Source organism: Centroberyx affinis, unplaced genomic scaffold (genome assembly GCF_046629955.1).
Source record: "Centroberyx affinis isolate AG114_WGS23_722 - 3 ecotype Tasmania unplaced genomic scaffold, CSIRO-AGI_Caff_v1 ptg002694l_1, whole genome shotgun sequence".
In the NCBI taxonomy this organism is placed as follows: Eukaryota; Metazoa; Chordata; class Actinopteri; order Beryciformes; family Berycidae; genus Centroberyx; species Centroberyx affinis.
In genome coordinates, this window is record NW_027280872.1 from 206,919 (window position 1) to 234,856 (window position 27,938).

At 41.3% G+C, this 27,938-nt stretch overlaps 2 protein-coding genes across 2 annotated transcripts in view; both read left to right on the forward strand.

Moving 5' to 3' along the window:
- Positions 1-10,281, forward strand: part of nos1 (nitric oxide synthase 1 (neuronal)) — a 39,022-nt gene extending 28,741 nt beyond the window's left edge. The window contains exons 17-27 of the mRNA XM_071535355.1: positions 2,277-2,451; positions 2,937-3,075; positions 3,362-3,440; positions 3,668-3,861; positions 4,701-4,870; positions 6,014-6,224; positions 7,341-7,428; positions 7,567-7,688; positions 8,058-8,206; positions 8,770-8,964; positions 10,159-10,281. Coding sequence (XP_071391456.1) covers positions 2,277-2,451; positions 2,937-3,075; positions 3,362-3,440; positions 3,668-3,861; positions 4,701-4,870; positions 6,014-6,224; positions 7,341-7,428; positions 7,567-7,688; positions 8,058-8,206; positions 8,770-8,964; positions 10,159-10,281 — 1,645 coding nt within the window. The remainder of the gene's footprint in view (positions 1-2,276; positions 2,452-2,936; positions 3,076-3,361; positions 3,441-3,667; positions 3,862-4,700; positions 4,871-6,013; positions 6,225-7,340; positions 7,429-7,566; positions 7,689-8,057; positions 8,207-8,769; positions 8,965-10,158) is intronic.
- A 5,045-nt stretch (positions 10,282-15,326) lies between these two features.
- lrrc74b (leucine rich repeat containing 74B) lies at positions 15,327-27,289 on the forward strand. The gene is made up of 10 exons (XM_071535376.1): positions 15,327-15,476; positions 17,160-17,352; positions 18,027-18,169; positions 18,904-19,036; positions 19,580-19,786; positions 23,584-23,693; positions 25,086-25,201; positions 25,691-25,769; positions 26,973-27,068; positions 27,173-27,289. Exons 1-10 carry the CDS (start codon positions 15,327-15,329, stop codon positions 27,287-27,289), a joined length of 1,344 nt encoding a protein of 447 aa, XP_071391477.1.
- Positions 27,290-27,938: the final 649 nt, after the last annotated feature.

A 27,938-nucleotide genomic window follows, 5' to 3' on the forward strand; every position in this document is an offset into this window, starting at 1 on the left:
CCACATTAAATAAAATGCAGAATCAAATAATAAATCAAATTAAACAAATGCACAATCAAGTGCTGAGGCAGTTCAATCTGAGCCACAAAGCTGTAAAGTTGTGTTGTGAAAATGTAGAGAAAAAAGAAGCCAGAAATTCGGTTGTGTTTTCAACCCAACGTGAGTGATGAAACAGTCTTCAAGTGAATTTAACTTGTAGACTGACAGATTTGTCATTGGCATTTTCCTTATCAATTCAACTGAAGTTGCTGCCTAACACATTATCACTTAGTAACTGAAATGACTGCATTAGTCTAATATTTGCTTGGCAGCTAGCATGGCAAGGAGAGTGAAGGAATATAAAGCTATCGTTTGATAAACTATAACATTAGCTAAATATGTTGCAGTGGTGTATCATATAATATCTTTGAGTTAATCTGAATATAGTTATTCAAAAAGTTACCTATAGACAGGAATCAATCCTGTAACTTATGAATGCATGCACTTCTCTATTCTAACCCAAATGCAGGACGGAGGATCAGCATCAGATGAAGGGAAACAGGCCAGCAAAATTGTGGTGACTAGATGATGTAGAGAAGAAAAAAAAAAAAAAAATGCTAAAAGCTAACTAAACCTCAAACCCAAATCTGTGTAAAGCCTGACATCTAATAGTAAAAAAGGTTTAATTGGGTTTGGGGTTTAGTTACTCTTTAAGACAAAGTTAAAGCTGCTGTTGGTGCAATCATACAAAAGAAATGGCCATCTCCTAACTAGTACCCTTGTACTAGTTTTGAGGGAAGTGGCAGAAAATATTAGTGATACCCAGGTATCCGTCAAATTATAGCCTAATAATTAAAGCAGTCAACCAGTCTTGGGAGCAAATATGGGATTGTGTACATAAATGGTGATGTTACCTAATGTTGGATGCAAAATTGAGAATAAGTCATGCATAGAGGGTCACACTAAAACTGCAGCAACACTGAATGCAACACTGCCATCTCGGGGTTCAATGCAGTGTGCAGTAAAAACATGCATGAGCAATAAAAAGGTGAAATTGTCATTAGGCTAATCTTTAAAATTTAGCTCTGTATCTGAAGAACATTTTATATAAATTTCTTGAGGACAACTTTTAAATACAGCCCAGATATTGCCTAAAACACTATAGCAGTGTAGTGATACATGCAGTGTTGCTGTGAAAAGCTCTGTTTGGGGTAATAAGGCCACAGTCAAATGATCACAGTGCCTGCTGTGGCACAGTGGAAACACCAGCTGGACTAGACACACACGGAGAAAAGGTAAGTGGAAAATCCCCTGTGCTTTCCCCAATCTTCTGCTTATAAAGCTGCCTGCTAATGAGGAGGTTGGTTTCAGCTTGGGTGCCTCATCAGCTGGGATGGGGTGCAGCTGTGGTGGTCTTCTGGCAGCAGGCAGACATGGCAGCGTTGGCCATCTCTGTCTGTGGTGCTGAACGCTGGGGAGCGGAGCGGAGACGCCTGTACCAGAGTATTTGTCATTTGGCTTAATTTGTTTTTCAGGGTAGATTGACCAAAATATAAACAGAAACTCACATAAATAAACGGGCATAAACGGCAGACAGGAGAAAAATAAGAAGAGAAAAAAAGAGGGTGTGTTGTCATATCAGGACACCCAAGCTACAGCTAAATAAGATAGCCTTCTAGACTCATTAAAAGTATAATGAAAAACAGAAAGTCATACAAAGTAGGCTACATGTATGAATGGGCCCATTACAGAAGGTCAAAAAGCATAAACAGAACGCCCCACACACACACACATGCCTCAGACTTACAGTCCCATTCTCACACACATACCCACACACCCACAGACACACACACACACACACACACAAATACACACGTACCCCCTCCCTAGAGAGGTGGCTTCCTCCGGTGAATCCTGGTCACTGGCACCGCTTGGTATTGCAGTGGACAGTTTGTTGACAGCCACAGGAGAAATACATCTGTTTGATGAGAGCAGAACACAGGAAATGTCTTGCTCATGCTTGAACCTGATGTGGGTTGGCTGCTTTACAGCGTCAGCGAGTGATCTTTTTCATGTTTACGTCTGTCTAAAACCAGACGGTAAACATCCTCCATTTTCAACTGTTTGGAGCTTTCTGAGAGGGATGAAAGAGCAAGTTTCAAAGTTATGCTTAAAACGTGGGCTTGGTGGTGGCGGTTTGCGAGTGTGTATGTGTGTATGTTGCGCTCCCTGCGTTGCGCTTTAACACTCCCTGCCTTTCTAGCTCTATCTCCCTCTCTGTGTGTCTCTCTCTCTAGGTTCTCAGTGTTTGGCCTTGGCTCCAGGGCCTACCCACACTTCTGCGCCTTTGCCCACGCCGTGGACACGCTGTTTGAAGAGCTGGGGGGGGAGCGCATCCTACGCATGGGAGAGGGAGATGAGCTGTGTGGCCAGGAGGAGTCCTTCAGAACTTGGGCCAAAAAGGTTTTTAAGGTCGGTTCCTTGGACACAGTCCCTTTGGGCTTTGTTTCAGTTCATTATGTTGATTATAATGGTAGAGTGTGCTAGGAATGTGTTCATGCGTGTTTCAGTGATAGCTATGTCTAAGAAATATATGCAGTGTTATGCAGTATGTTTCCAGGCACGCACACCATCTTAGTAACGCGTGAAAGGCATGTCGGTTGCACGTCATCAGGTGCTCGCTTGGCATATTGATTTCCTCCTGTCTTTTCTGTGAAAGCATTGGCAGAGAGAGTTTAAGCAGAAAAAATACTCCTGCCCCTTGGAAACTGAATCCAAGGTAGCAAGTCATAAAGGCTACACATAACCTTGAGCCAGGGGGAGCAACCCTACTTAGAGTGCAAAAGATCCTCTTCACAATCCTTTGGTATTCCCCTGCAAATCCCCGCTGCTAGGTGTGAAGAGAGGCTTTGAATAATGGTACTGATATTTTTCCACGGTTCTGTTTACATGTCAAGGCTGCGTGTGACGTGTTCTGTGTCGGCGATGATGTGAATATCGAGAAAGCCCACGACTCCTTGATCAGCAACGACCGCAGCTGGAAGAAGAGCAAGTTCCGTTTGACCTACACAGCTGAGGCCCCGGCCCTCACAGAAGGTAGAGAAGAGAAACTGAACTGCGTGGCACTTTGATCCCACACCTTAAATAAACTGTTGACGATTTGCCTGGAATCTAGATGTTAAAGGGGCCATGAGTAAGATTTAAATATCATAATAAATATGATAGCTTACTGAATGTCCCTTTAACTCAACTGAATCTTGAGATGAATATAGAATGATAAACAAAATGGTTAAAAGAGAATAATGTAAATCCTAATATAGGTATAAATAATAATGTAAATGTCATGTAAGTGATATATAACTTTGATTGTGTCTACCAACAGCATTACACAGTATTCACAAGAAGAAGGTCTATGGAGCAAAGATGCTAGAATCGCAAAATCTACAAAGTCCCAAATCCAAGTAAGTATATTTTGTTTACTGGCACATGAAACAGTTTCATGGCAAAAAAAGTCAGATATTTGTCTATTTTGGTATGCTTGTGAAACGGTATTTCACTGATATAATGAACTGTCAAAATCCGTAATGATGTCAATTAAGAGTGTGGTGTAGCAACACACAAAAAACCTATCAGGAACAGACTGAAAATGGTGCAGCATTATTCCCCAAATCTCTGATCTCTCTCACAGTCGCGCCACCATATTTGTGCGGCTCCACACAAACAACCACGACAGCCTGAGCTACCATCCCGGCGACCATCTGGGCATCTACCCTGGCAACCACGAGGACCTGGTGACAGCTCTCATCGATAAACTGGAGGATGCTCCGCCTGTCAATCAAATTGTCAAAGTGGAGTTCCTGGAGGAGAGGAACACTGCCTTAGGTGCGTGGCTCTGTTAGCAATGTCACGCTACGTTACAAAGGGGCTTGTGGTCAGACAGTTGTCAGTTTCAATCCTGGACTGGCTGGCAACATCGAGGTCCAAAAAGTGAATTTGAAACACTCTCCTCCCTCATCAACCACTGTGAAGTTGCACTTCAGTAAGGCACCTATGCCCAAATTCTTCCAGTGGAGCCGCTCATTGGCAAGCAGTTGTGGTTGTACTGGGAAATTCCCAAGTGTGAGTTTCTGTAAATGTGTGAGTGTGAAGCAAGGTGTTGCTGAAAAACAGCAGGTGTGCTCTGCCAAAATTCCCTTGATAAAGATTGAAAATTGTTATATTCTGACCAACCTTAAAGCTGCACTAGGCAACTTCACACCTCCAAATGGCAGTGAGAGGCAACTGTTTAAAAAAATGTGAACCTCAATACTCAGAAATCCTGTAACGTAATGGCAGTAAACTGCACACACACTCATGTTTACCAAACAGGCTGTTATCGCTTTACCAATGAATACGAAAGAGACGAGAGAGGCAAAAGATCTAATCTTGCTGAGTCCAGCTTTCTCTGGACAGAGCGCTGCTCATTGCTGTTTAGGAGACACTTTGTATTTAGCTCTCAAGTTTCAATTCATCGCTTTCTGTATGCAGAGAAGTTTTCCCGCCAGTGTCCACACCTGACAGCAGAATTTCATTTTGGTAAATCTACGGCGTTTCACTCAGTGAAGATGGGACGCTCTCCTCTATTGCAGCCCCTCTTTGTGATTCAGGCTAATACTTTTAATGGGGCTATTTTTATATAAAAATTGTACCTAGTGTAGCTTTAACCTTTTTCTTTACTACAGGGGTGATCAGTAATTGGACAGACGAGACTCGTATCCCACCGTGCACCATCTACCAGGCCTTCCAGTACTTCCTGGACATCACCACCCCACCAAGCCCTGTGCTGCTGCAGCAATTTGCTGCCCTGGCAACAAATGACAAACAGAAAAAGAAACTAGAGATCCTCAGTAAGGTAAATTCACTTAGTTTTTAGCGCTACCATTAGCAGTGACCTTTAGCATTAGCATTGCCTCTCCTTCTTCGATCGGTGTACTGCTGTTGCATTAAGCGCTTAGCATGATTTGTGTGTTTGTGGAAATTAAAAAATAGATATCCAAGAATATGCTTTCCTCTTTTTAGATTCTCCCCTTGAGAGCCAAGCTGTATACAAACATTTTTTTTACCTCTTATTCTGACACTCCTCAAAAAGCAACTCCATAAAAAGGCACCATATGTTTAAGAGTAACCCACATATTCATTATGTTTGCTACCAAAATATGGAAGATATTTTTCTCTGTCTGAAAGCCTATTTGGTGCACTTTGTACTGATGAAAATACGTACGGTAGGAGTGAGCTGGCGCCGAATTAAAGCTCTCAATTGCTGTAACCTATAGCCATTCCCCCTTGCAGAGCCTCCCACAATTCACTCTCCATTTTTGTCAATGTGTGGAAAAGGCTGGCTGAGGCCAAGCGGTGACTCATATGCTCATGCATCGACTCATTGTCAAAAAGCGAGAGGAGAAGATGGAAGGAGGAAATTCAGCATAAGAAACAGTACAGTAGAATTATTGCTACTCGATTGATTTTGCGTTTCTCTTAACTAAACCCAGAGGCCAGACACAGACCCATACATCCGTAAGGATGCAGATTATAAAAGCACTTCCTGCTCTAATATTACCTAGGGTGCTTCAGCCAGTGTGTCAGGCTCAGAAATGTGATGGATTAATGGGCATTGTGTTGCTCATTAGTAGCCTGAGAACAAGGCAACAGTTGGGAACAAATCAAACTTTGTTGGCCTGTTGGCAGGGCTCTAAATTAATCTCATCCAAATGTCAGTGATGACACACAAAACAGTTGGGCAGTGAATGGTGAATGTCTCTGCTTGTAGCTGCCACCTGCTCTCCAGTTTCAAATGTTTGTAGGGCTAAAAGAGGAAAGCATCTTTTCTTCTCTCTATATTGTGTTTTTCTCAGCTACTGTGGCAGTTACTCCAGTTTCTATTAGCTGAATTAGGACAGGCGCCTTTTGCCAACAGTTCTCCAACCCAGCCAGACAGAATTAAAATCCAGCTATGCATTTATCCCCCTTCCCCCCTCCTTCCTCCCTGACCTCCCAGGGCTTGCAGGAGTACGAGGAGTGGAAGTGGTACAACAACCCCACGCTGGTGGAGGTGCTGGAGGAGTTCCCTTCCATCCAGATGCCCTCCACTCTGCTGCTCACCCAGCTGCCGCTGCTGCAGCCTCGCTACTACTCCATCAGCTCCTCCGCAGACGTTCACCCGGGAGAGATCCACCTCACCGTGGCTGTGGTCTCCTACCGCCCCAGAGGTATGGACCTGCTCCCTCCGGGGCTTCTGCTCCGTTTAAGAACCACGCTGAGGACGAGCTCACCAGCTCTCCTGCCGTGCTTTAAATTCCTGTGTTTGGTGTCGTTGCAAATGCCACGGCCTCTGTTTCTTTGCATGACTGTGAGGGGGAGGCTAGTTGCTCCCATTAGGTTAATTCTGTCACTGCAATGTTAGTTTGGGCTTTTGAGGGTCTTTTTGAGTTGCACTTCATTCCATTTTTCCTGGCAAGTCTGTTGGGTTCAAATTATTATTTTCTTGACATTCCAGTAGCAAGCTAAATAAACTCAAGCACACCCAGTGGTATAGGGTTTTTTCATTTCAGTTCATTCTGTTGATAAATAGCTGGCAGGACACTGTGTAGTGGCTCTTTTAAGGTTGCTGCTGAAAGCTCACCGCTAGGAACTGAAAAGTCAAATGAGTCAGCCTTTCTGCAAAAGAACCCTCTGATGGCTCAAAGTAAGTCCTGGTTGAAAGTTATCTTGGAAAGCCAGTCTGCTTCATAGGGCATGCAGCTCGGCCACCAATGTAATTACAAGAAGTGTAAATTTAGAAACACCTCAGGAAGATTCCTTTTTGCCATGTTTCTCAACAGAACATATTCAGACACATTTCAGAAAGAAATTACTGCAGGTACATCAGTATGGATGAAGGAGCCTATAAACTGCATTACATTATTATGCAGGCTTCAGTTCCAGTGTTAATGTTAGTACATATTGTATGATGAGGCTCTTACATCTACATGCCTAAGAGGATACACCTTTTGACTTGACTTAAATCAGCTTCCATGCTCTCAGCCTGTCAAGTAGTCAGCAAACATTAACAGCTGCTTCTCACCACAACTATAGTTTTTCTTCATTTTCTCTCTCTCACATGTAATATGCACTTGTGCACATACAGTACGTGTGTGTGCATGAGTGTGCTGTGATGATTGCATAAGCAACGGTTCAATTACAGTAATTTCCCTTTAGCGGAGAGAAATGCCCTTAGCCTTGGAAACTGCATTAGGGCCACTCTACTCGTGTTAGTTTGTGCATTTGAAGAGAGTGGGAGGAGGAGGGAGAAAGTAAAGTGCTTGCTTGGTAATTGTCCCTTTCAGATGGAGAGGGCCCTATCCACCATGGAGTGTGTTCGTCATGGCTCAACAGAATAGAGAAGGGCGAGATGGTGCCGTGTTTCGTCCGAGGGTAAACATTTCGCCAAGAAATTTTGTAAAAATGACAGATGAATGTGTATTGTGGTTTGTTGAGTGAATGTCACAAGCTTTCTAATCATTTTCAGGATATTGTTTTCTTAATTTAATTTAATCAATTACCTTGTTTTAGCGCACCATCGTTCCAACTTCCCAAAGACCAGAGAGCCCCTTGTATCCTGGTGGGTCCAGGAACGGGTATCGCCCCATTCAGAAGCTTCTGGCAACAGAGACTGTATGACCTTGAACACAAGGGTTTGTCTGCTTTTTTTTTTGTTACAGATTTATTGATTACTACCTTACAGAGAAGCTTTACACTGGGATTAAGTAAAAATCTGCCTGCCAACATGTAGTGGATTTTTATACTGCTGCACATAAACCTATAGAGAGAATCCTCAGTGTGGTATCTGATACTCCAGGATGTAAGAATAATACCCAGGACAAGCTGATACATTTATTCTGCCATTTAAAAAAATGCTGTTATATGCAGCTTTGAATAACAATGGAATTTAGGTGAAATCCCAGTCAGAGGCTTTGATTATCGTTACAGAAAACACTGCAGCCCATTATTCTTCCAGCTCCATTCAGAACAAATCGTTAAGTAAAGGTACCTGTGCTCTGTAGGGATCGAGTCGTGCCCCATGATCCTGGTGTTTGGTTGCCGGCAGTCTCAGATGGACCACATCTACAAGGAGGAGACCATCCAGGCCAAGAACAAAGAAGTGTTCAAGGAGCTGTACGCGGCCTATTCCAGAGAGCCGGGCAAACCAAAGGTACCGGCACCAAGCTATCCATAGCTACGGATGATTCAGCTCTTTAGACTACTGTGTGGGTTTGAAATGAAATCAAACAGTGGAGAAAGCGCTGCATAAAAAGCCTTGAAGTACACAACAAGCCTTCTGTGTTTATATTCTGAAGTGCTCATCATCGGCAACACTTTTTTTTCATCACCTGTTTCCATTCAATGGCCTTCTACTTAAAAATATGTATCATTTCGTTTCTTACAGTCTTCTCTGTGACCTTTATTATGTTGCCGCTTGTTTTACTCTTCATTTGTTAGTTTGTTTAACAACGGCAGCGTGAAATTAAATTAACTCCCCCAAGATGTGGCTGTAAATCTTCATCTATAGTCCCTGGATAACAGATTTGCAACTTGCTATTTGCAGATTCTACCTCCACTTTATTCCCTCTCTTTCTCTCTCCTGCCTCCTGACTTGTTCTCTCATTGTTTACTTTCCTGCTTTTCTCGCACTTGATTTTCTGCTCTCTCTCTCTCTCTCTCTCTCTCTCTCTCTCATGCACACTCATCATTCCTCCTCTGCTCTCTCCCTGTCAGAAATATGTACAGGATGTACTGCGCGAGCAGCTGTCAGAGACGGTGTACCAGTGCCTGAAGGAGGAGGGAGGACACATCTACGTTTGCGGGGATGTGACCATGGCCGGGGACGTTCTCAAGACTGTGCAGCAGATCATCAAGCTGCAGGGCAACATGAGCCTGGAGGACGCCGGCTTCTTCATCAGCAAGCTTCGAGTAATGCACTTCACTGTGTAACATGCGCACCATATGCTCACCGTCAAGCCACTATACTCTCTGTCAACAGCGACAGTAGCCTAGAGGAGATAGAAAATGGGCTTGAGACCAGAAGGTTGAATCCTGGACCAGCTGTGAAAATCTGGGTGGGGATAGAGAATTAAAAAACACTCTCTACCACCACCGCAGTGCCTTTGAGCAAGGCATTTAACACCCAGTTACACCAGTGAAGCCTATCAGTGGCCAGCAGTAGAAGAGCATGGTTCTACTGGGCAGCTCCCGGGTGTGAATGTGCATAACTGAGTGTGAAGCAAGGCAGTGCTGAAAAACAGCGTGCGTGCCGAGTCAGTATTTCCTAGATAAATATAGGTTACAAAAAATACCACCCACTGGCTTATTTATATTAGTGAACTCAAGATTAAAAAAAACGGTAACAAATCGCACACGTCACCAAGCCCACTATCGACACACTTGCCAGTTCAGTACATCTATACATGTGAACTGAATAGTAACAACAAGAGAGGAATATTTGAGGTAAAAAGGTACCTAGAACAGTTAAGTTCAGGGAATTTACAAACACTAATTTCTTCTGTGCCACATTATATATAAAATTGTAAAACACCTGTCACCTGTCATTTAAATAATGGCCTTCAGAGTTTCTGGCACAATACATAATTTTTCTAGGTAACATAATGGCATACAGTAAGATTTATTTAGGTTATGTAATGCGTTTACATGTATTCTGTTACTACCATACCCTGAATGCATCATATATTCAGTTGGGTTTAAAAGACGCTTATATAGGGCTTTCATGGAAGAATGTGCATAAAGAAAGAGAGATTACAAAAGTACATTTAAAGGTTTAAATGGGCCAAGGTTGCCAATATAAACCTCTAGCCCTACTCAGATGAAAATAATCTGTCCAGTATGAATAGATGTTTACAGCTCAAGCTTTTCTCGGGATTTACAATGAACAGAACTCATAAACATACTCAAATAGTCAGGCATTTCTTTTAAAGGTCAGACTCTTACAGAAGGCTCTTACATTTCTGAAGGACTTCTCCATACATTTCCATATTCATTCTGCTCACTTCAAAACAGGCATGTTATTCACTGCTCAAGGTGATATTTATTTCTCACTTTCGCCCCCCTTTCTCCCTCCCTCTCTACCCCCCACTGTTCACCCGTCACCAGGATGAGAACCGCTACCATGAGGACATCTTCGGCGTCACCCTGCGCACCTATGAGGTCACCAACCGGCTTCGCTCGGAGTCCATCGCCTACATCGAGGAGAGCAAAAAAGACTCAGATGAGTGAGTGGTTTTTGTCTCTGCTTTCCAGCATTTTCCACTGGGAAGTTTTCCAACAGCACCATGCCTCCAAGGAGGGACCTGTAGGCAGATTGGAGTTTTATTTATAAAAAGCATTTCTCCACGGCAGAGCTGCTCTGGAGGCAGACTGAAGCCCAGTGAAAAAGTCAAGAGATAAGAGAGGAGGAGGCTGATATTAAGAAGCCTATCGCTCTGACAAAATGCAGTCTAGCCATACTAAGTTAGCCTAGCTGACCTTTGTGGAAGGATTTATGTCTATGATGATCTTCCTAGGTTCTTCATTGAATTGTTGTATAAAGCACACCAACAGTCTTCCGTGTATATCAAAGGTTTATTCATGCATGGAGAGAAGGGCAGTACACGCGTATATGCAGTTCCCTGAAGGGGAATCGCTCTAGCAAAGCTTATGTACACAGTGACAAACACTTCCTAGACAAAGCAATGACTTATGATTACACATACTGATCCAGGAACGGTACAGCACTTATTGTTACTATTGTTAGCATTCCTTGTTAGAACTGACTCTTAACTGTTATTCAGTTCACATGCAAGCCATTTGAAGACACATGATGACCTATAATTTATTTCATATGCAAGCCATATGAAGACACATGATGACCCATTATTGATTTCACATGCAAGCCAAACACGTGATGGCCCACATGCTACCAATATTATCAATATAACAATGTTCCACAGCTTCCATGTTCAAACTAGCCTACCAGCCTGTAGCTATGCAGGTAAGCTAGTAAGTTAATCTGCTAGCCTTCATGAATCCCATTTATATTTCCCGTTCATAGCTCCCATTTTTACAATTCCATCTTTGCCATTGAAGTTTGCCAGTTAGCTAACTAGCGGTCCCGAAAGCTGGTTCTTTGGCTCCGCCCATTGAGGTTTAACTTAACCAATGAGGTTATTTGTACTTTTAGAGCGGCTCAGCCTCCCGGAAATGTTTGCATAACTAAAACTCCAATCAGTGACCTGTAGTGTTGGAGACAGAGATGTGACATCACCCGTGGTTTCAGACGAAAACACAGAGTGGGTAACCATAGAAACCCGTGGAGAAGGGCCTTTATACTAACAGGATTAGAGTGAAAGCGAGTGGCTCTGCTCCATTTCTGTTTTTGTTTCCGTTGTTATTTGTGTGTATTTCAGATTAGACACTTCATACACCCTTGCCATGAGAGCAAAACAAGGGCCCTATGTAGCCACTATGGCTCATTAAGCACCAACATAATGCATCACAGACTATGGTTCCTGTGTGGATTGTCACTTGAATTTTGCATTTAGCCATCAAACCCCCTGTTTGTTGGATGAGTAATGACTGTAACATCTCTATTTCTATGTCTCTGCTGCTGTCTCTCTGTTTTTCTCTCTTTCTCTCTCGCTGTCTCTCTCTCAGGGTTTTCTGCTCGTAGGTCTGTGAATTGGGGCTTTCTGACATCAACCAATCTGGAGGACGCAGCACCGCTGGTTCAAGAATACTGTGCCAATTTTTTTACTGTAAAAAATGGTTTTCTTTCTTTTTATACAACTTTATGTTTTCGTTGGGCTCTGCGATTTGTCTGTAGCAAGTTGGAAATGTTCTGTTCTCTAAGAATTTGTTTTGCTTGTTGATGATACTTCCAAAAATTTGATCATTTTAATTCATAATGTGTGCACCCAGTGTAATGACCTGCCTCATTGTGAATGCATGAGCAAGACAAGAATATAGTCAAGAAATATAATATACTCTGTGTTCTTTATCGTTACAGGCTTTTATTGAAGTTTTATATTTGCAATGAAATTCATGGCACTTGGTAACAAACTCACAGATAAAATAAGCGACAAACATCATATGCTGTAGTTTTCAACTCCCACAAACAGGAGAGAATCAGGACTGCAAAGGCTGTAAGTTCACACAAAGTATAAAGAGCAAGTGAAAAAGCTAGAGAGAGAGCGAGAGCGAGAGGTGAAAGATGGACAGGCTAGATGGAAAAAAACGAAATGAGACAGAAAGACAGATTTGTTACAACTTTGGCGTGCTGACAGGTCGCCCTGAATAATGAAAAAGCTGAGTCTGTCACGACCTCAGCAGACACATTATCTAGCCTTCCGTTGGCAGCCCATCAAAATGCATCTGCTTCTCTGCCAGTTCTCTTTTTGTAGTCCGTCCATCCACTCATAACGTTATTGCAGAGTTTTGTTCCCCCGCTAGTGCAGCGGCCGACCGACGGCAGCTGCATATGAATGTGGAGGGCAGCCACTGAACGGAAAATCTGAGTCTGTGTCAGTGGATATTAGGATAAACACTATCAACGAGCAAAAAAATACATATTCAGGGCTCTGTGTGCTGCATCTCTTGGGTTAAAAAAGATATTATAAGCCAAGTTGTTTTGTGTTGATTGCCTTTCCAATGCTTGGCTATGACCAATGACAAGTGATTCGTGTCTGATGTCTGAAAAATATAATTGAGGTGAAGGGAAATGGTTTGGAAACATGATTTCAAAAGTTATTCTAGACAATAATCAAATGATTAAACCAGTGCTAAGTAGTTAAAAAGTGAAAAAGTTGAGCAAGAATAGGTAATATGTTTTCAACACAACATCATCGTTAGAAGCACAAAGATCTGTTCTTCAACTCTTCATTGACTAAATCTAATCTCATGGCTGTCTAAACAGGTAGAAATCAGATCTCATGTAGGTTCTCCATATGAAAAGATCCAACCTGGGCCATAAAGAGTTAAAAATCTTTTTTTTTTTTTATGCCTGTGCAAAACCAGCCACTCATATTATCGCCTGTGTTTGTTCAAGTGCATCTTATCACCTATTCAGCTCTATTAATTTGTATTGATTAGCATTGTGACTCCTCTGCCTCTTGCCTTACATTTTAACTCTTTCTCTCTCTGTCTCTCTCTCTCTGTCTCTCTCTCTCTCTCTCTGTGTCTATCTCTCTCTCTCTCTGTCTCTCTCTCTCAGCAGTGGTTTCACTAACATTGCATTCTCTCATTTATTTCTCTGCATGACTCTGTGCATGACTCTGTGGCTCATTCACCACCCTTTCACTGTGACCCGACACCTACCTGTTGAGTAGCATCAGCGCGCGTGTGTGTGTGTGTGTGTGTGTGTGTGTGTGTGTGTGTGTGCATACGAGTGGGTGTTAACATGCATGTGCTCAGGTGTGCTCTGCACAATAGCTAAATATGTTTACATGCTTATTCTGCCCGTTGTCTCTTATGCATATCTTTTCAAACTGGTCAGATTTTTTTTTTTTTTTAATAAGCATGTGGTCTTTTCTCTCTGAGTCACACACACACACAAACCTTAACAGCTTCAGAAGGCCCGCTCAGTCTGAAAATGTATCATTCAGATGGTGTTTTAAAATTGCACATATTGCTTTTAGTTTCTGTGACATTATAAAGTTCCACTGAAGTTTATCATTCAAAGGCAAGAGGCAATCACACTGCCACTGTCATCATTTGCTGCTTTCCAATGAGTCAGGGCTGTAATTTGAATATTTGTGCAGGGGCAACATTGTTTATTGATCGCCCATTCTGCAGTAACCTGTGGCTTTCTTTGTCGGCTTCCGAGTCTTGTTTCTTCCCTTTCTTTGTCTTTGATTCAAATTAAAGATAGCTGTCAGCATGATGAAAATGTATTGGATTTCAATGTGATTTCAAGCGTCCCTAACAGCTGCCGGGAATATGTTTTTTTATGAGTCAACTATTTTTATTGCTGGGAGAAAATGGGTGACTCCCATTGTCCCCATTGTTGTTCCTTCTGGATGAATGTCTCCTCTGTATAATTTGTTTAAACAGATTTAGTTTAATTGGAATGAGAGCCGTTGAAAAAAAAAAAAAACTCTGTGATGTAAAATGTGCAACAGGAAAAAACTGATACAAGATATAGCTTCTATATATAGCTTCTATATATATTCAAAGACAAAGTATAAAATATAAAAAAGAGTACCACTTCAACCTTTTCTAAGAATGTATTTTGATTATGTAAATGAGTACTATTATTATCATTTGTCTTTTTTTCTGCTTGATTTAAAAAAAAACAAAAAAAACAAAGGCCTATTCTATGGTGTCTCTCATATCCTTTAGGTATGGGGATAAAACAGCAGCATTGACTTAATGCATGGTGATCTTCTGTCTCCTCTTCATATTTAAAAGCTCTGTCTATTTACCAGCACTGTGTCAGTCAGTGAGACTGTATCGTGAGGTTGTCCAGCCTTTCACGGGGCTTCGGATGGTAAACATGCTTGAGGGTTTCTTTTTCTGTGTTTGCATATCGCTGCTGCTATGAACAACTCTGACCCAAACAGCCTCTGCTATAATGACCTTTGTTGTGTAATTGATCGAGGATATTCCATTTTAATGCATCAACTGCAAGGACTTTGCATTTACTTACAAATAAAAAGAAAACATTTACAGAATAAGTTGCCACTGTTGGTTGGTTGTTTTTCTTGCTTATACAAGAAAGTAGCAACAAGTTTACTGCTGGGACTTGTTTAAGGTCAGAACATTTTAGTTTAAAGGTCAGCTTCAGTTGCTGATGAAGTGAAAAAACAAGAGTTACAACAAACAAGCTATTTGCTTCTAGTGCTCTTCCTGCCTCTAAGTGCTGGCCGTCACAGCTCAGAGAGCCGGCACTCAGCACGCTGAGACGCTGCTCAGCGTCATGGCAACCTGTCAACAAAACAAGTCATCCAAACATTATACAAGCCCTTCATGTGGATTGGTGGCTGGCTGCCAGGAAGGGAAGCAGTTGCCTCTCCAATTAGCCGAACGGCTTGGCAATTACCATTTTACAAGTTTGACCCTCCCATTGAACAAGATAGGTTGCAGGAATGCATAGCCGTCGGTCAAATCTAGTGCAGTGATTTCACCCACAGCACAAATATTGTTCCAGCACATTGGATCTAAAAAAAAACACAGAAGAACCTGGTGAAATTATCAAGTGGTTTATCATCATCACATCCAAGCAGTAAAATATCTCATTCTCAGGATAAATATCAACTTTACTGAGCTGAGTCCAAAGTGACAAAGCCATGGTTCATGGGAAGAAATTGGCCAAGGAGACTCTGCTGCCTTCTGTGCTGGAGGACGATGATGCTGAGACAGAGAGTGAGAGGGAGCAGCAGGAGGGAAGAGGAGGCCGACCCCGCAAAGTCTTCAGCAGGGGAAGTGTGGACAGCCAGGTAGGTGGGGGGGGGGGGGATGACATACTGGAAGGACCTTTCACAAATCTATTTTTCTTTATTGAGACTGATTGAGTAGGTGAGACACAGGAGAAGGAGCTCTGGCATGAATTCAAGGCGTTTGTAGCCCAGCAGGGCTTTATGTGGTTTTAGAAATGGGGATTTTAACCAGAACACCATCTCTAGGCACAACCGAGCACTTTCCTTGCCCACGGCAATCCAAAAGTACAGACTAATGACCGACTATTTTCTATTTTATGGATAGCTCTTATGACCCCTGTTCTCCCATGCATTTATTAAACAGAGGCTACTCTGAGTCCCACCATGAAGTCAGTTTTAATTCCACTCTTTTGTAGTCAGCTCACAGAGCTGCATGATAAGTGTAAAAAGTATTATACATGAAGGCATGAAAGGCCCTGCAGCTTTAACTACAACCAAATAATCATCCAATTTACTAGAGACGGGATGATCTGTTTGTCTCACGATACGATTCAATACGTGATATGGGCTTCATGATTCAATACACCCATGATGTAATAAATAAAAGTTCAATGACAACTAAGTTTGATTGTGCAGAATTATGTTTATTTCTGAGCCACAAATCTTTCTAGCAATGGCATTGGCTTGCTAGAAACATGTAAACAATTTAAAAATGTCATTACAAAGTGCAAATAATATACTGTAATTTGGATGGAGAGCTTGTGAAATAGTGATGGGCAAGCCATCTCATTTGTGATTACTACTAGAGATGTACCATTTTTTCCTTCCCGATACCGATACCTGAACTTGCGTATCGGCCGATACCGAGTACCGATCTGATACCAGTGCATTAAAAAAAAAAATATATATATATATTTTTTTTTTAACAGCTGTATACTACTAACCCTGTATGGATGTGATATGATTGCTATCATTGTATTGTATGGCCTGGCTCAGGTTAAACCCTTTGTAAAACATGAACAAATACATACAGAGAATGAATGCCATAGAACTTTATTATCTAGTTTGAACTGAAACTGAAAAAGAACATAAATAAATAAATCTAGAAATAAATAACAATTCCTTTAAAAAAAAAACTGTTAAAGTGCAGCCACAATTTAGTAAAATAAAATTTTAAATAGACTACAGTAACAGTATAAATTTAATATATAAGTATAGATTTCCGGGAAAACCGCCGTTTTATCCGGGTGAAACTACTTTAAAGTTGATTTTTTCGGGGCTAATAAATTACGTGATATCGGATCGGTGCATAGACTTGCATACTCGCCAATACCCGATCCAGCATCGGAGGCATTTCCGATACCGGTATCGGTATCGGAACAACTCTAATTACTACCGCAGAATAATATGAGATTCATTTTTCTGCCTCATGATACGAATTTTGATATCTCGTCCCATCCCTACTATATATTGTAATTTCACTGTTGATGTCATGTCATGCTTTTCTTTACAATTAAGAGAAGTGAGAAGGAAAGGAAGGAAGGATGGAAGGAAGGATGGAAGGGTGGAAGTTTTAGCAGACAAGTTAAAATGGCCCATCTGTCCTCATGGATGGAGTCAGTGGCTTCAAGCACAGGCATCACTTCTAGTCTCTATTACCGATAACAACTAGCTCTGACTGGTCAGGATGTCTTCAAGCTCCCTTTGTCATTCTCTTTCCAGCAAACGGCGACCCGGACAGAGGTTGACTTGCGTGGGCCAACGGGCCAGCGCTCAAGTCCTGAAGGGGAAGTGCTAGACGGAGCTGAAAGAGGGGGCGGAGAGGAAGAGGAGGAGGAGCAGGAGGAGGAGGAGGAAGAGGAGGGAGAGGAACAACAGAGAGACAGGGAGAGTGTGATCTCCGATGACGACTATGACACTGACTTGGAGCTGGGAGGTAGAGAGAGAGTTTATATTAGAAAAGAGAGGGAGAAAAAAGATGGTGGGGAAATCATTACACGTTGTGATGAAGGGTGTTGGGGAGCTAAGGGGCAGAGTGTGTGCTTTTCTCTCTCTCTCTTTTAAAAGTGGAGAAATGGCTCGCTGATGTGAGTCATGCATTGTCATGTGCAGAACCCCAAGCTCTTTACAATTTCTCTCTAAAATCTTTTGTAACAGGCCCCATTTAAATAGTACAAAACATTTTGATCTCGACTCTTGATTTGATCGCGGCTGGAACATGCGGTGACAATGCGCGGCCCCCTATCACTCACGTCTTAATCCTTTTCCCCTCTCTGCCTCCTTCCATCTTCTCAGACACCAAATGATTTCAGAAAAGAAAAACAAAACAGAAACTCCTACACACGCTCGCCCACACATGTGGAGCCCTGTTCTGCATCTTAATGATTTCATCTCAGCCTTTGTATCAGGCTTCCTTTTCAGCAGAAGTGAAAACCATCTGGTATGAATGAGCTCCCCAGACGCAGTGAAATCAACCGCAAGAGAATTTTCAATATCACACTGAAAAGGGCCCTCCTCTGAGGAAAATGCAAAATCTCTCCTTTTCCATAGAGGTATTGATAGCGAACAGTGCTGACAGTCACCTTAGCTCGTGTCTCATTTCTGTTGCAGACAGGCAGGAGGCGTACGACCCGACGGGACAGACGCGCTACATGGAGGCGTGTAAAATGCTACAGGTGGTGCCTGCCTCTTACTTCCTGAGGCACATGCAAAACAGCGAGTTGTCCATGATGCACCATGGTCTTGGGCCTCAGGTAAAGCTGGCGTGCATTCAAGAAAACTTCATACATGTGAATGTGATCTATAACTTTAATTACTGGGTACGTCTCTGACTGAGGGAAGAGCACATCGTGTACAAATGTGAAAATGCGAAGCCTGGATGTCTTAGCAACACAATTTGACATTTTTTTTTACAGACTACCACTGGTCCATGACGCTGTAAATGAAAGTTGTGCGCTTCACCAAGTAAATCCAATCCTTAACAAGCCTTTTATGGAGGTTTCAGCTTCAGTGATATCATTCAGACAGAATAAATTTGATTCAAACTCCACCAGTCAATCACAGCTGAGGAGCAGAGCCAGAAAGTGCAGTTGCAAATGTTATCTAATTCCTCGCAGACTGATAGGCTTATCAAATCATCCAAGTAAGACGGACTGCATACATTTAAACACATCATCTTCTGATAGGGCTTTTGCTTCTCACCTTTTTAAGATCAAATGAACATAATGCTTAATGCACTCAACTTTCTCATTAGCCATGCTGGAAACTATAATTTTCATGTTCTGAGCCTGACTCCTGACCCACGCCTCCACGCAGCTCCTTTCTGCTTCATTTGTCTCACACAGGTTCAATATATATACATTATATTTCTCTCTCTGCCCACCTGCATCTCAGCACATCTCCTCTTTTAAGGGAAATACAGATAAGAAAACACACAGCCGTGAACAAACACAAGAATTTCACTTTAGGGGGGAAAATGTGTCTGCAGGGCACCAAAGCACTGGCGGTTCCCCTGGTAACCAACACTTCAATACTGAGGCTGAACCTGCAAGATAATTGGATGGAAGGAATGGGCGGAGCTGCCGTGGCCGAGATGTTAAAGGAAAATTGTTACATTACAGGTGATTTCACTGGGAACACAAGCATGCACACATTTTCTCTCTCTTTCTCTGGCTCCGTCTCACCTCCTCCCTCAAGAATGCCACCCAACACCCACTCATATGCCACTCTCACCCCAATTATATGCCACTGTACATGCCTTAGCATCTGAGGTTGCCATTTAACATTTATTGACTGTCAATCATATGAACTGTTAAGGAACATGGAGGATATATCCTGATATGTGCATATGTATATGTTAATGAAGTCCAGTGAGTCATGCTCTTTTGGCTGACATTATTTCTAATAGCCTTTATTATGCAGTAATTATGTTATTGTCAACTATAACACTTCCATAGGTATAAATATACGAGTTAGTCTGCCAATATGTATCATCTTGATACAGCAGACAGTAGCCAACAGTAGGCCTCTCTCTGTGATGTGCAATACACCACATCTCCTCCCCACATATTCTTCTTTTGACAAGTAAAAACGCCCTTCGGCTGCCCCTTTTCTACCATGCATGACCTTTGACCTGCAGCGTGTTTGTGTGTCGATCCCCCCAGAGGTCGACCTGTCAGACAACAGGCTTGGGGAGCAGGGGGCCAGGGCCTTCGCCAGCATGCTGCAGGAGAACACCACGCTGGTCAGCCTCAACCTGTCAGGGAACCATCTGGGCGACCGGGCGGCTCTGCACCTCGGCCCGGCGCTCACCACCAACACCAAGCTGCAGAGCTTGGACCTCAGCCACAACGCCCTGGGAGAGCCTGCAGGTAGAGGCGCAGTTGGCTATACGTGCTAAAGGCTGCATGTTTAAACTAAGAGCTTACCCTTTAAAAGAAAGTTCCAACAGAATGAAACATTACCCCATAGCTCATGCTTTTTCTCTCTGGAAATATTAAAGTTGCACTAGGGAACTTCAAACGCTGGCGGCCCCAAATGGCAGCGAGAGGTAATTGTTTGTAAAATATTGAACTATAATACCCAGAAATCCTGTAACGTGACGTCAGTAAACTGTACACAGCACACTCAAGTTTACCGACCCGACCGGTCTGTGATGTTTTCTGAGATGAGCGAGGCAAAAGATCTTGTGAGTCCACAAGATCACTGCTGTTTAGGAGATAGATTGTATTTTGTTCTTAAGTTTCGATATGTCACCTACTGTGAGTGGAGGAATGTACATACCCAACAACACAATTTCATTTGGGCAAACAGTAGGAATCTACAGGGTCTCAATTAGTGGGGATAGGACGATCTTCTCTATTGCAGACCCACTTTGTGATTTAGGCTGATAAGACAGGTGTATTTTTACATTAAAAAAAAACTCCCTTAAAGTACAGCATTCTTTCTTTGTATTCAACAAAGCTGAAATATATCAAAATATTTTTTTCTCTATTCTCAGCTTTAAACTATCAATGGCACAACACACAAGGAATGAATGTATATGGCCAAAGCTAATAAAAGCCAGCCAAAGTATTTGGCCATATAACACATTATATATCCTTATAATCACATATAATCCTTCTCCAAAACCTGACTAATCTTGTAAGCTGCAGCATTTTGCACCCTCTGTTGGTTCAGATCACTCTCTGCTTGATGTAATTGTATAGTTTCTGTAAAACTGATATCATAGATGTGCTACTCCTGCTGTAGTGTCTGTTAATGAGCTCCCTGCTCTTCACACTCCTTCCCTTCATACCAACTACTGCCGAACCGCTCTGTGGCATCTATTAAAAATGGCAACAGGGTCAGAATACAGCAAATTACTCAAACCGAGGCTTGTATCACTCTTTCCTTATTGTGAATATTGTGAATTTTACTCCCTTATTTTTTTTGTGGTGCGAATTCACCATTTTAAATATTCATTTTAACCTCGAAACAAAACGGTTGTTGGAAGCAGCTCCGTGTGTGAATCCAAAGTCCACTGGGCTGCTGTATTAAATAATAACTCAACCAATAACCTTTAAGACAGTGCAGATAGATCAAAGATCATTAGATTATTAGATTTGTGAGTTTGGATTTACCATGACAGCCAGTGTAAGTGTTTGAATCTCTACAAAACTCTAAAGCTTAAAGGGTTACAGCTCTAAATTTGCTTGTCCATCTTAAAGTTCATACTTGTGTTGGTATCCAGTCAGGTGTAGAAATCCACTGTTACAACTTTAAAGTGGCAATCTGCGAGATTCTTGTTTTTTTGTTGTTTTTTTTGTCTCCATCTTTGGTATTAAGCGTTAATTGCTGTGGTGTTTCTGCACTGCACTTCCCAGAGATCACCTGTCAATCAAAGTGTGATGCTACTGTGACGTCTTTTTCCTTGGATTTTCTGTTGATGCAGTTTGAGTTTCTGCAGGAGGTGCTCTTCTCTTTGTCTGTTCAGTCATGGTGGCTGATATAGGTTGAATCACTATTGTGTTGTATCAATCAGCTATAGAGTAGCAAAATGGAAATGTATCGCAGATTATTCCTTTGAAGTAGCCTATTGACGATATAGCTGGAAAATTAATAGTAGTGATTCGAAGCACGCACACACACACTCCAACCCCACCTGTAACATTTCAGAGCGATACTTTTCAAGATCAATCAGATTGTTGCGTACAAACATCAGCTTCTGCCCTCTGTGTGAAAGCAGCGTGTTCCCACCTAGATTCCACTGAGAGGATGTGATTGTGTGTTTCATGGCCTAAAAGCACTAGTGAATGGAGACTCTGGAGGGAGAGAGCAGAAAGAAAGAGCGAGAGAGAGATCCCCATCATCAGCTCACCCACTTTATCAAAAAGGATAAGAATTCCTTTCAGTGTGTGGCACTCACCGGTTCATCATCATAAAAACTATCGCTCTGAAATGTTGTAGTCTATTTGCTATAAGCAGTCGGAGGACTACAGCAGCAGATTGTGGCATTCAAAGGTCAAGAACATTCGCCTTCATTAAAACCTCTGTCAATTATCATGTGGATGAGCGTTGTGACAGGCACCTTGTGGTGGAGCGGCAGGCCAGGAGGCAGCAATATGGCAGCATATGATCTGGCTGATTGAAAATAAATCTACGGAAAGGGAGAAACCACCGTGTCTCATCTCTATGCGTGCGGCTGCGATTCATCCCCACATGCTTTATTCTGTCTTCTCGACTGCTGAAATATCAAAGGACATCCTCATGCGTTTTGAGTGCACTCTTCCATATAGCAGGGCCCTGTGAGTAAGTATACCAATCAAATACACTGCCATTTATGAGGTTCCCTCTCTGGTGTTATTGCTTTTCCCCCAGGCCGGGCTACAGTGTAGTTTTTATGATGATGAACCGGTGAGTGCCACACACTGAAAGGAATTCTTATCCTTTTTGATAAAGTGGGTGAGCTGATGATGGGGATCTCTCTCTCGCTCTTTCTTTCTGCTCTCTCCCTCCAGAGTCTCCATTCACTAGTGCTTTTAGGCCATGAAACACACAATCACATCCTTTCAGTGGAATCTTGGTGGCAATGCGCTGCTTTCACACAGAGGGCAGAAGCGGATGTTTGTGCGCAACAATCTGATTGATCTTGAAAAGTTACGCTCATGATACTTTCTTTACACGAAACTGCATGCCACCTCAGATTTAGAAAAATACACACTACCAGTCAAAAGTTTGGCCACACCACATTTTTCTATATTTTTACTATTTTCCACATTTTAGAAAAATAGTGAAGACATCAAACCTATGAAATAACACAAATGATGGTATTATGCAGTGACCAAAAAAGTGTTAAACAAATCAAAACATTCTTATATTTTAGATTCTTTAAAGTAATCGCCCTTTGCCTTGATGGAAAGGCAAAGGCTTTGGAAAGAAATTTATACATAGGCATCAACTTCACTATTTATATTTGTCTAAGAAAAACATTTCAAGCATTTAAGCCTAAGCCTTTAGATCAAAATGGCTTTAAGATAGGGCTGCAACTAACGATTATTTTCATTGTCGATTAATCTGTCGATTATTTTCTCGATTAATCGATTAGTTGTTTGTTCTATAAAATGTCAGAAAATGGTGAAAAATGTGGATCAGTGTTTCCCAAAGCCCAAGATGACGTCCTCAAATGTCTTGTTTTGTCCACAACCCAAAGATATTCAGTTTACTGTCATAGAGGAGGAAAGAAACCAGAAAATATTCATATTTAAGAAGCTGGAATCAGATAATTCTGACTTATTTTTCTTAAAAAATTACTCAAACCGATTAATCGATTATCAAAATAGTTGGCGATTAATTTAATAGTTGACAACTAATCGATTAATCGATTAATCGTTGCAGCTCTACTTTAAGATAATGAAAATACATCCAATCAGGTCCAAACTTTTCACTGGTAGTGTAGTGTGGTCTTCAGAAGAAATTGCAATAGTTTGTTCCAAAATGAGATATCCACCATTTGAAAAGGGACACCTAATCTTACAAAATGATTGATAGCACAAGTTTTAAAAAAAATGTACAGTGTTTTTTTAACTATAGTAGACAACTGAAGTCCTTGGTTGACCAAATGATGAAAAATGAACTTCAGGACATTTAACTTTGATAGACTGTCATGATGTTTTATCTCCATCCCCAGGGGAAACGCTGGGGGACTGTCTGTCGGAGAACACAGGTTTAAGATCGCTGAGTCTGGCCTGGAACAGCATCCGAGGGAGAGGAGCAGTGATGCTGGCCAGCGGCCTCGGGGTAATACACATGGAAATCTGTGTTTGAACACAATATTAGGTTTTGAACTACTGTTATACAAGAAAAAACAAGGTGATACACTGAAGAGTTGGACCAGGATTCTTTTTTCAACTCACATAATCATGCAAGTCAATTTTAAGTCTTCGCAGGAGTGCTGTTGTCAGATTGTTTAAAGATTGTATATTTGTACAGTATGTTATATATTCATAAGTACTAAAGACAGTAGTTATGCAAACTCAAGTAATGCACAACAATCACATAAGTTATTTTTACTATACATTTGAAAAAAAAAAGCTTGCTATAAGCTTCATAGTGATGAATTTCTGCTCAATATGAGACAGTAGTAACTCTACAAAGCTACATTTCCTGGAGAAAATGTGTGGGCTAGCTGGAAGCTACTGGATAAGACACAGCAGCAGTAATAGTAGTACCAGTAGTAGTAGTTGTATTAACAGTATAAATAGTAGGGATGGGACGATATGCTTATCTCTTGATATGGTTCACGATTTGATATAACTGAGCCACAAATCTTTATAGCAATGGCATTGGCTTGCTAAAATGTAAACAATTTAAAAATTTCATTACAAAATGCAAATAATATAATTTGGATGGAGAGCTTGTGAAATTGTGAAGGTCAAGCCATCTCATTTGTGATTATTACAGCAGAATAAAATTTAGCTAATACTGCAATTAATTTTTCTGCCCCACGATACGTATTGTCACATTTTTGTGTTGCAACATCCCATCCCTAATAAATAGTAGTATTACTCGCTAAGGTGTTACTTGGTGGTCGCTAGGGTGTTACCAGGTGGTTGCTATGGTGCTACTAGTTAGTTGCTAAGTGATTACTAGGTGGTTGCTAGGCAATTACTAATACACAACTAGTACTTCAACTACTTTATATATGTAATAGTATATGTATACATACGTATTATGTATGAAAAGTGCTATATGAATAGATCATACTATTATCATTAGTAGTATTTGTAGCAGTATGATATATACTGTATATATTGTATGCTAATAGGTCTATTGAAAAGTGAACTGGCAATGTGGAAAACTTTGCAGAGGCTGGTATTTATTTATTAAGGATCTCAGAACAGGAGTGTGGAGGTCGAATCACTTTGCCTTTCAGATGTTAATGACCAACATGGTCAAGGGGACCTTGATCAGCAAGCTGCTCTGACAGGCTTGAGAGATTTGGGTCCCAGGAGCCTTATTAATGTTGGATCTATACTCCTGGCTCACTCTAATTTGATCTGTTTCTTTGCTCCTCAGTTAATCTTGTTAGAGAATTTCTTAAACTTCTATTTGTTTACTGTATTTGAGATGGTCACGCATCTGTTTTCTGAATGCCACTTTGCAAATGACACGTTCGTTTCTGTTTTCCAGGCAAACATTTTCCTCCGAACACTGGATCTGTCGTATAATGGCTTCGGGAAAGAAGGAGCCATTGCTTTAGGAGAGGCACTAAAAGAGAACAACACTCTGGAGGAGCTGGATGTAAGGTACAAGCCTTTGTTATGTTGGTATCTGGTATCAGATCACAGCTTACAGTAACGAGTTGAAAAAGGGCAAAGGTTACATCTTCAGTTTAGACTGTTCTTTCATCAAGCAGAACTGAGAAGGACCCAGAGTTTTACCTTGGTTGGTCACACTGGGAGGTAAAAGTAATACAGAACATCTTTTATGAAACTCCTGGTGATTTCAATTTGCTCACTGTTGTTAGCAGTACTGGACTTGTAGCTAAACCTATACATCATAGACTGTAGGGTGTTGTGTTGTTTATGTTGTCATAAACTCTATGCTTGTAAGCCAGTTTCATCTGACTCTTTGAATTCTCATTCAAAGTAAAGCTTGCCACAAAACCTTCGGAAGACATTTGCGCTATCTCTTTGAACAGTACCCTCTAAAAGAAATAACACTTTTTGATTGCTTGCCTCACACTCCGACACACACTGTATTTTTTTTTTTTGTGTATTTGTTTCTCGCCGCAGTAACAACCGAATACCCCCCGAAGGAGCCATCCGCTTCGCCATGGGCCTCAAAGTAAACAAGACAATCAAATCCCTGAATGTAAGCCGGTGAAAAGAGATTGGTTCTAGCTTCGAAAGCAATGGGGGGCATCAATGGATAAAATGAGATAAATAAATGGATCACTGTACTTCTTTTTAATGTAAACACCCAAGCATACTTCTCAGGGACTCGTTTCAACTGACTGAAAAAATTATCTCTAACATAAAAAAGTCTGAGCATTTTCATACTGATTGATGTGCAAACCTGAGTCGAATATAGAGTTTGAGTGTTTGATTGCGTCTGGAGACATGAGCTCCATGAGCAGGTCAATTTGGGCCCAAGTAGTCCCAAGATATTTTCAGTCAGTTACAGTGGTCTATTTAGAGTTTAACAACAGGTAGTTTCACACAGTGGTGGAAAAAGTACTCAAATAAGTAGCAGTACCACAATGAAAAAATACTTCATTAAAAGTAAAAGTTCTGCATTCAAAAGTTTACTTAAGTAAAAGTATAGAAGTATTAGCAGTAAAATGTTGAGTATCAAAAGTAAAAGTACTCATTCTGAAGAACGGTCCCTTTCAGAGTATTAAATTATTGATGCATTAACCTGTAAGTAGCATTTTAATGTTGTAGGTCTAACTGCTTCTTATACTGCTGGGGAGTTTAAACTCTAATGCAACATATTTCATGAGCTTATCGTATGTTTTGCATGTTTTGCATTCTGCAAAGTAACTAGTAACTCTAGCTGTCAGATAAATGTAGTGGAGTAAAAAGTACAATATTTCCCTCTGAAATGTAGTGGAGTAAATGTAGCCTATGTAAGTCTCACAAAACGGAAATACTCAAGTAAAGTGCCAATACCTAAAATTGTAGGCTACTTAAGTACAGTACCTGAGTAAATGTGCTTAGTTACTTTGACGTTCAATGTGGATTTCCATGAAGCATGGCTAGCTGTGCTTTATTGGTTGCTATGCCAACTCTTGTAGTAACCATCTTATGGGATCTTAGGGATCTTATTTTCTCCTGTTCTTTTTTTCTCTTCTGTATATATTATACACTAATTTAGAGAAAACTTTTGAGACAAAGACACAGGTTGGTAATCATTGTATCAAACCACAACACCCTTAACACCCTATTTCATCACCTTCATGCTCACAGTTGCAGTAAAGGACTCCCTTTTGAGGTATTATTTATATATTTTGACATTTTACTACTACTATTTTACTACATTTCTAAAGGGGATTCTGTGTTTCTCTTTGGCCAGATGGGTCGAAACCCCATTCAGAGTGCGGGGTGCTATGGGATCCTCAAGTCCATACAGGGAAACCCAGAGTCAGCCATGGAGACATTACACTTTTCCGTAAGTCAAGCATATTTCACCTCTGTGTAAATTCCCACATATCTTTTTTCTTTTGCAGGAGGCAAGCTATTCACCCACTTCTCCGTCTCTCTCTCTCTCTCTAGGACATCACAGTGAACCAGGATTTTGAAGACTTGTACGTCGCTGTGAAAGAGATATTCCCTGCACTTGCAGTGAATCACGGGGGCAGAATTGACACATTCAGAAAACCAAAAGCTTGAAAAGTGTTACTGTAATTGCAGTACTTTTATGCCACAAAGCTCCGCGGACTGGTTCATCGACGGATGCTCTAACGTCAGAAGCAAAGGCTGGATGCTTGGAAGGATTTCACAGGATAATACTTTCTGAAAAAGAGCCGTGACACCACATCCTGCTGAATGAAATGTATTTAGTGTAAATAAAATTCGTTAAAAACCCAATCAATTGAAAATACTGATAATTGAGAGCTAGAGAGTGTACATTTCCCAAAAGAAAACGTGTGAGCATACCGCACATACACAGCATGCATGCAGCGGTTGAAATATACTGCTGCTAAATTCATTGAGCATTGCCATACAATACAACTATTCAGTATAATTTGAGGAAAGATCCGATTTCATATTATATAATGTCGGTAGGTAGAATGTTTTGGAAAATGGAGAGGATCAGAGAGCACCACATTGAGTATGAAAAGAAGTGAAAGTGGGTAGCACTGAAAAGGATTTAAGTGCCGCATGACTAGTCTAACAGAAGAAGTTGGAAAAGCTTTGCGAGAACGGTCCAGTATTAGGTAAGAGGCCTGTTTACTGCATCAGGACAATTCAAACAGTGTTAGGTAAGTTGTCAGTTCGACAAATGTATCCAAATTATTTTCCTCTGATTGTCTTCTGG

Coding starts and splice junctions, on each gene's coding strand:
- lrrc74b (XM_071535376.1), top strand. CDS start 15,327: ATGGTTCATGGGAAGAAATTGGCCAAGGAGACTCTGCTGCCTTCTGTG. Junction 18,170..18,903: donor ACCATGGTCTTGGGCCTCAG/GTAAAGCTGGCG, acceptor ATGTGTCTGCAG/GGCACCAAAGCACTGGCGGT. Junction 19,037..19,579: donor GGAAAATTGTTACATTACAG/GTGATTTCACTG, acceptor CGATCCCCCCAG/AGGTCGACCTGTCAGACAAC.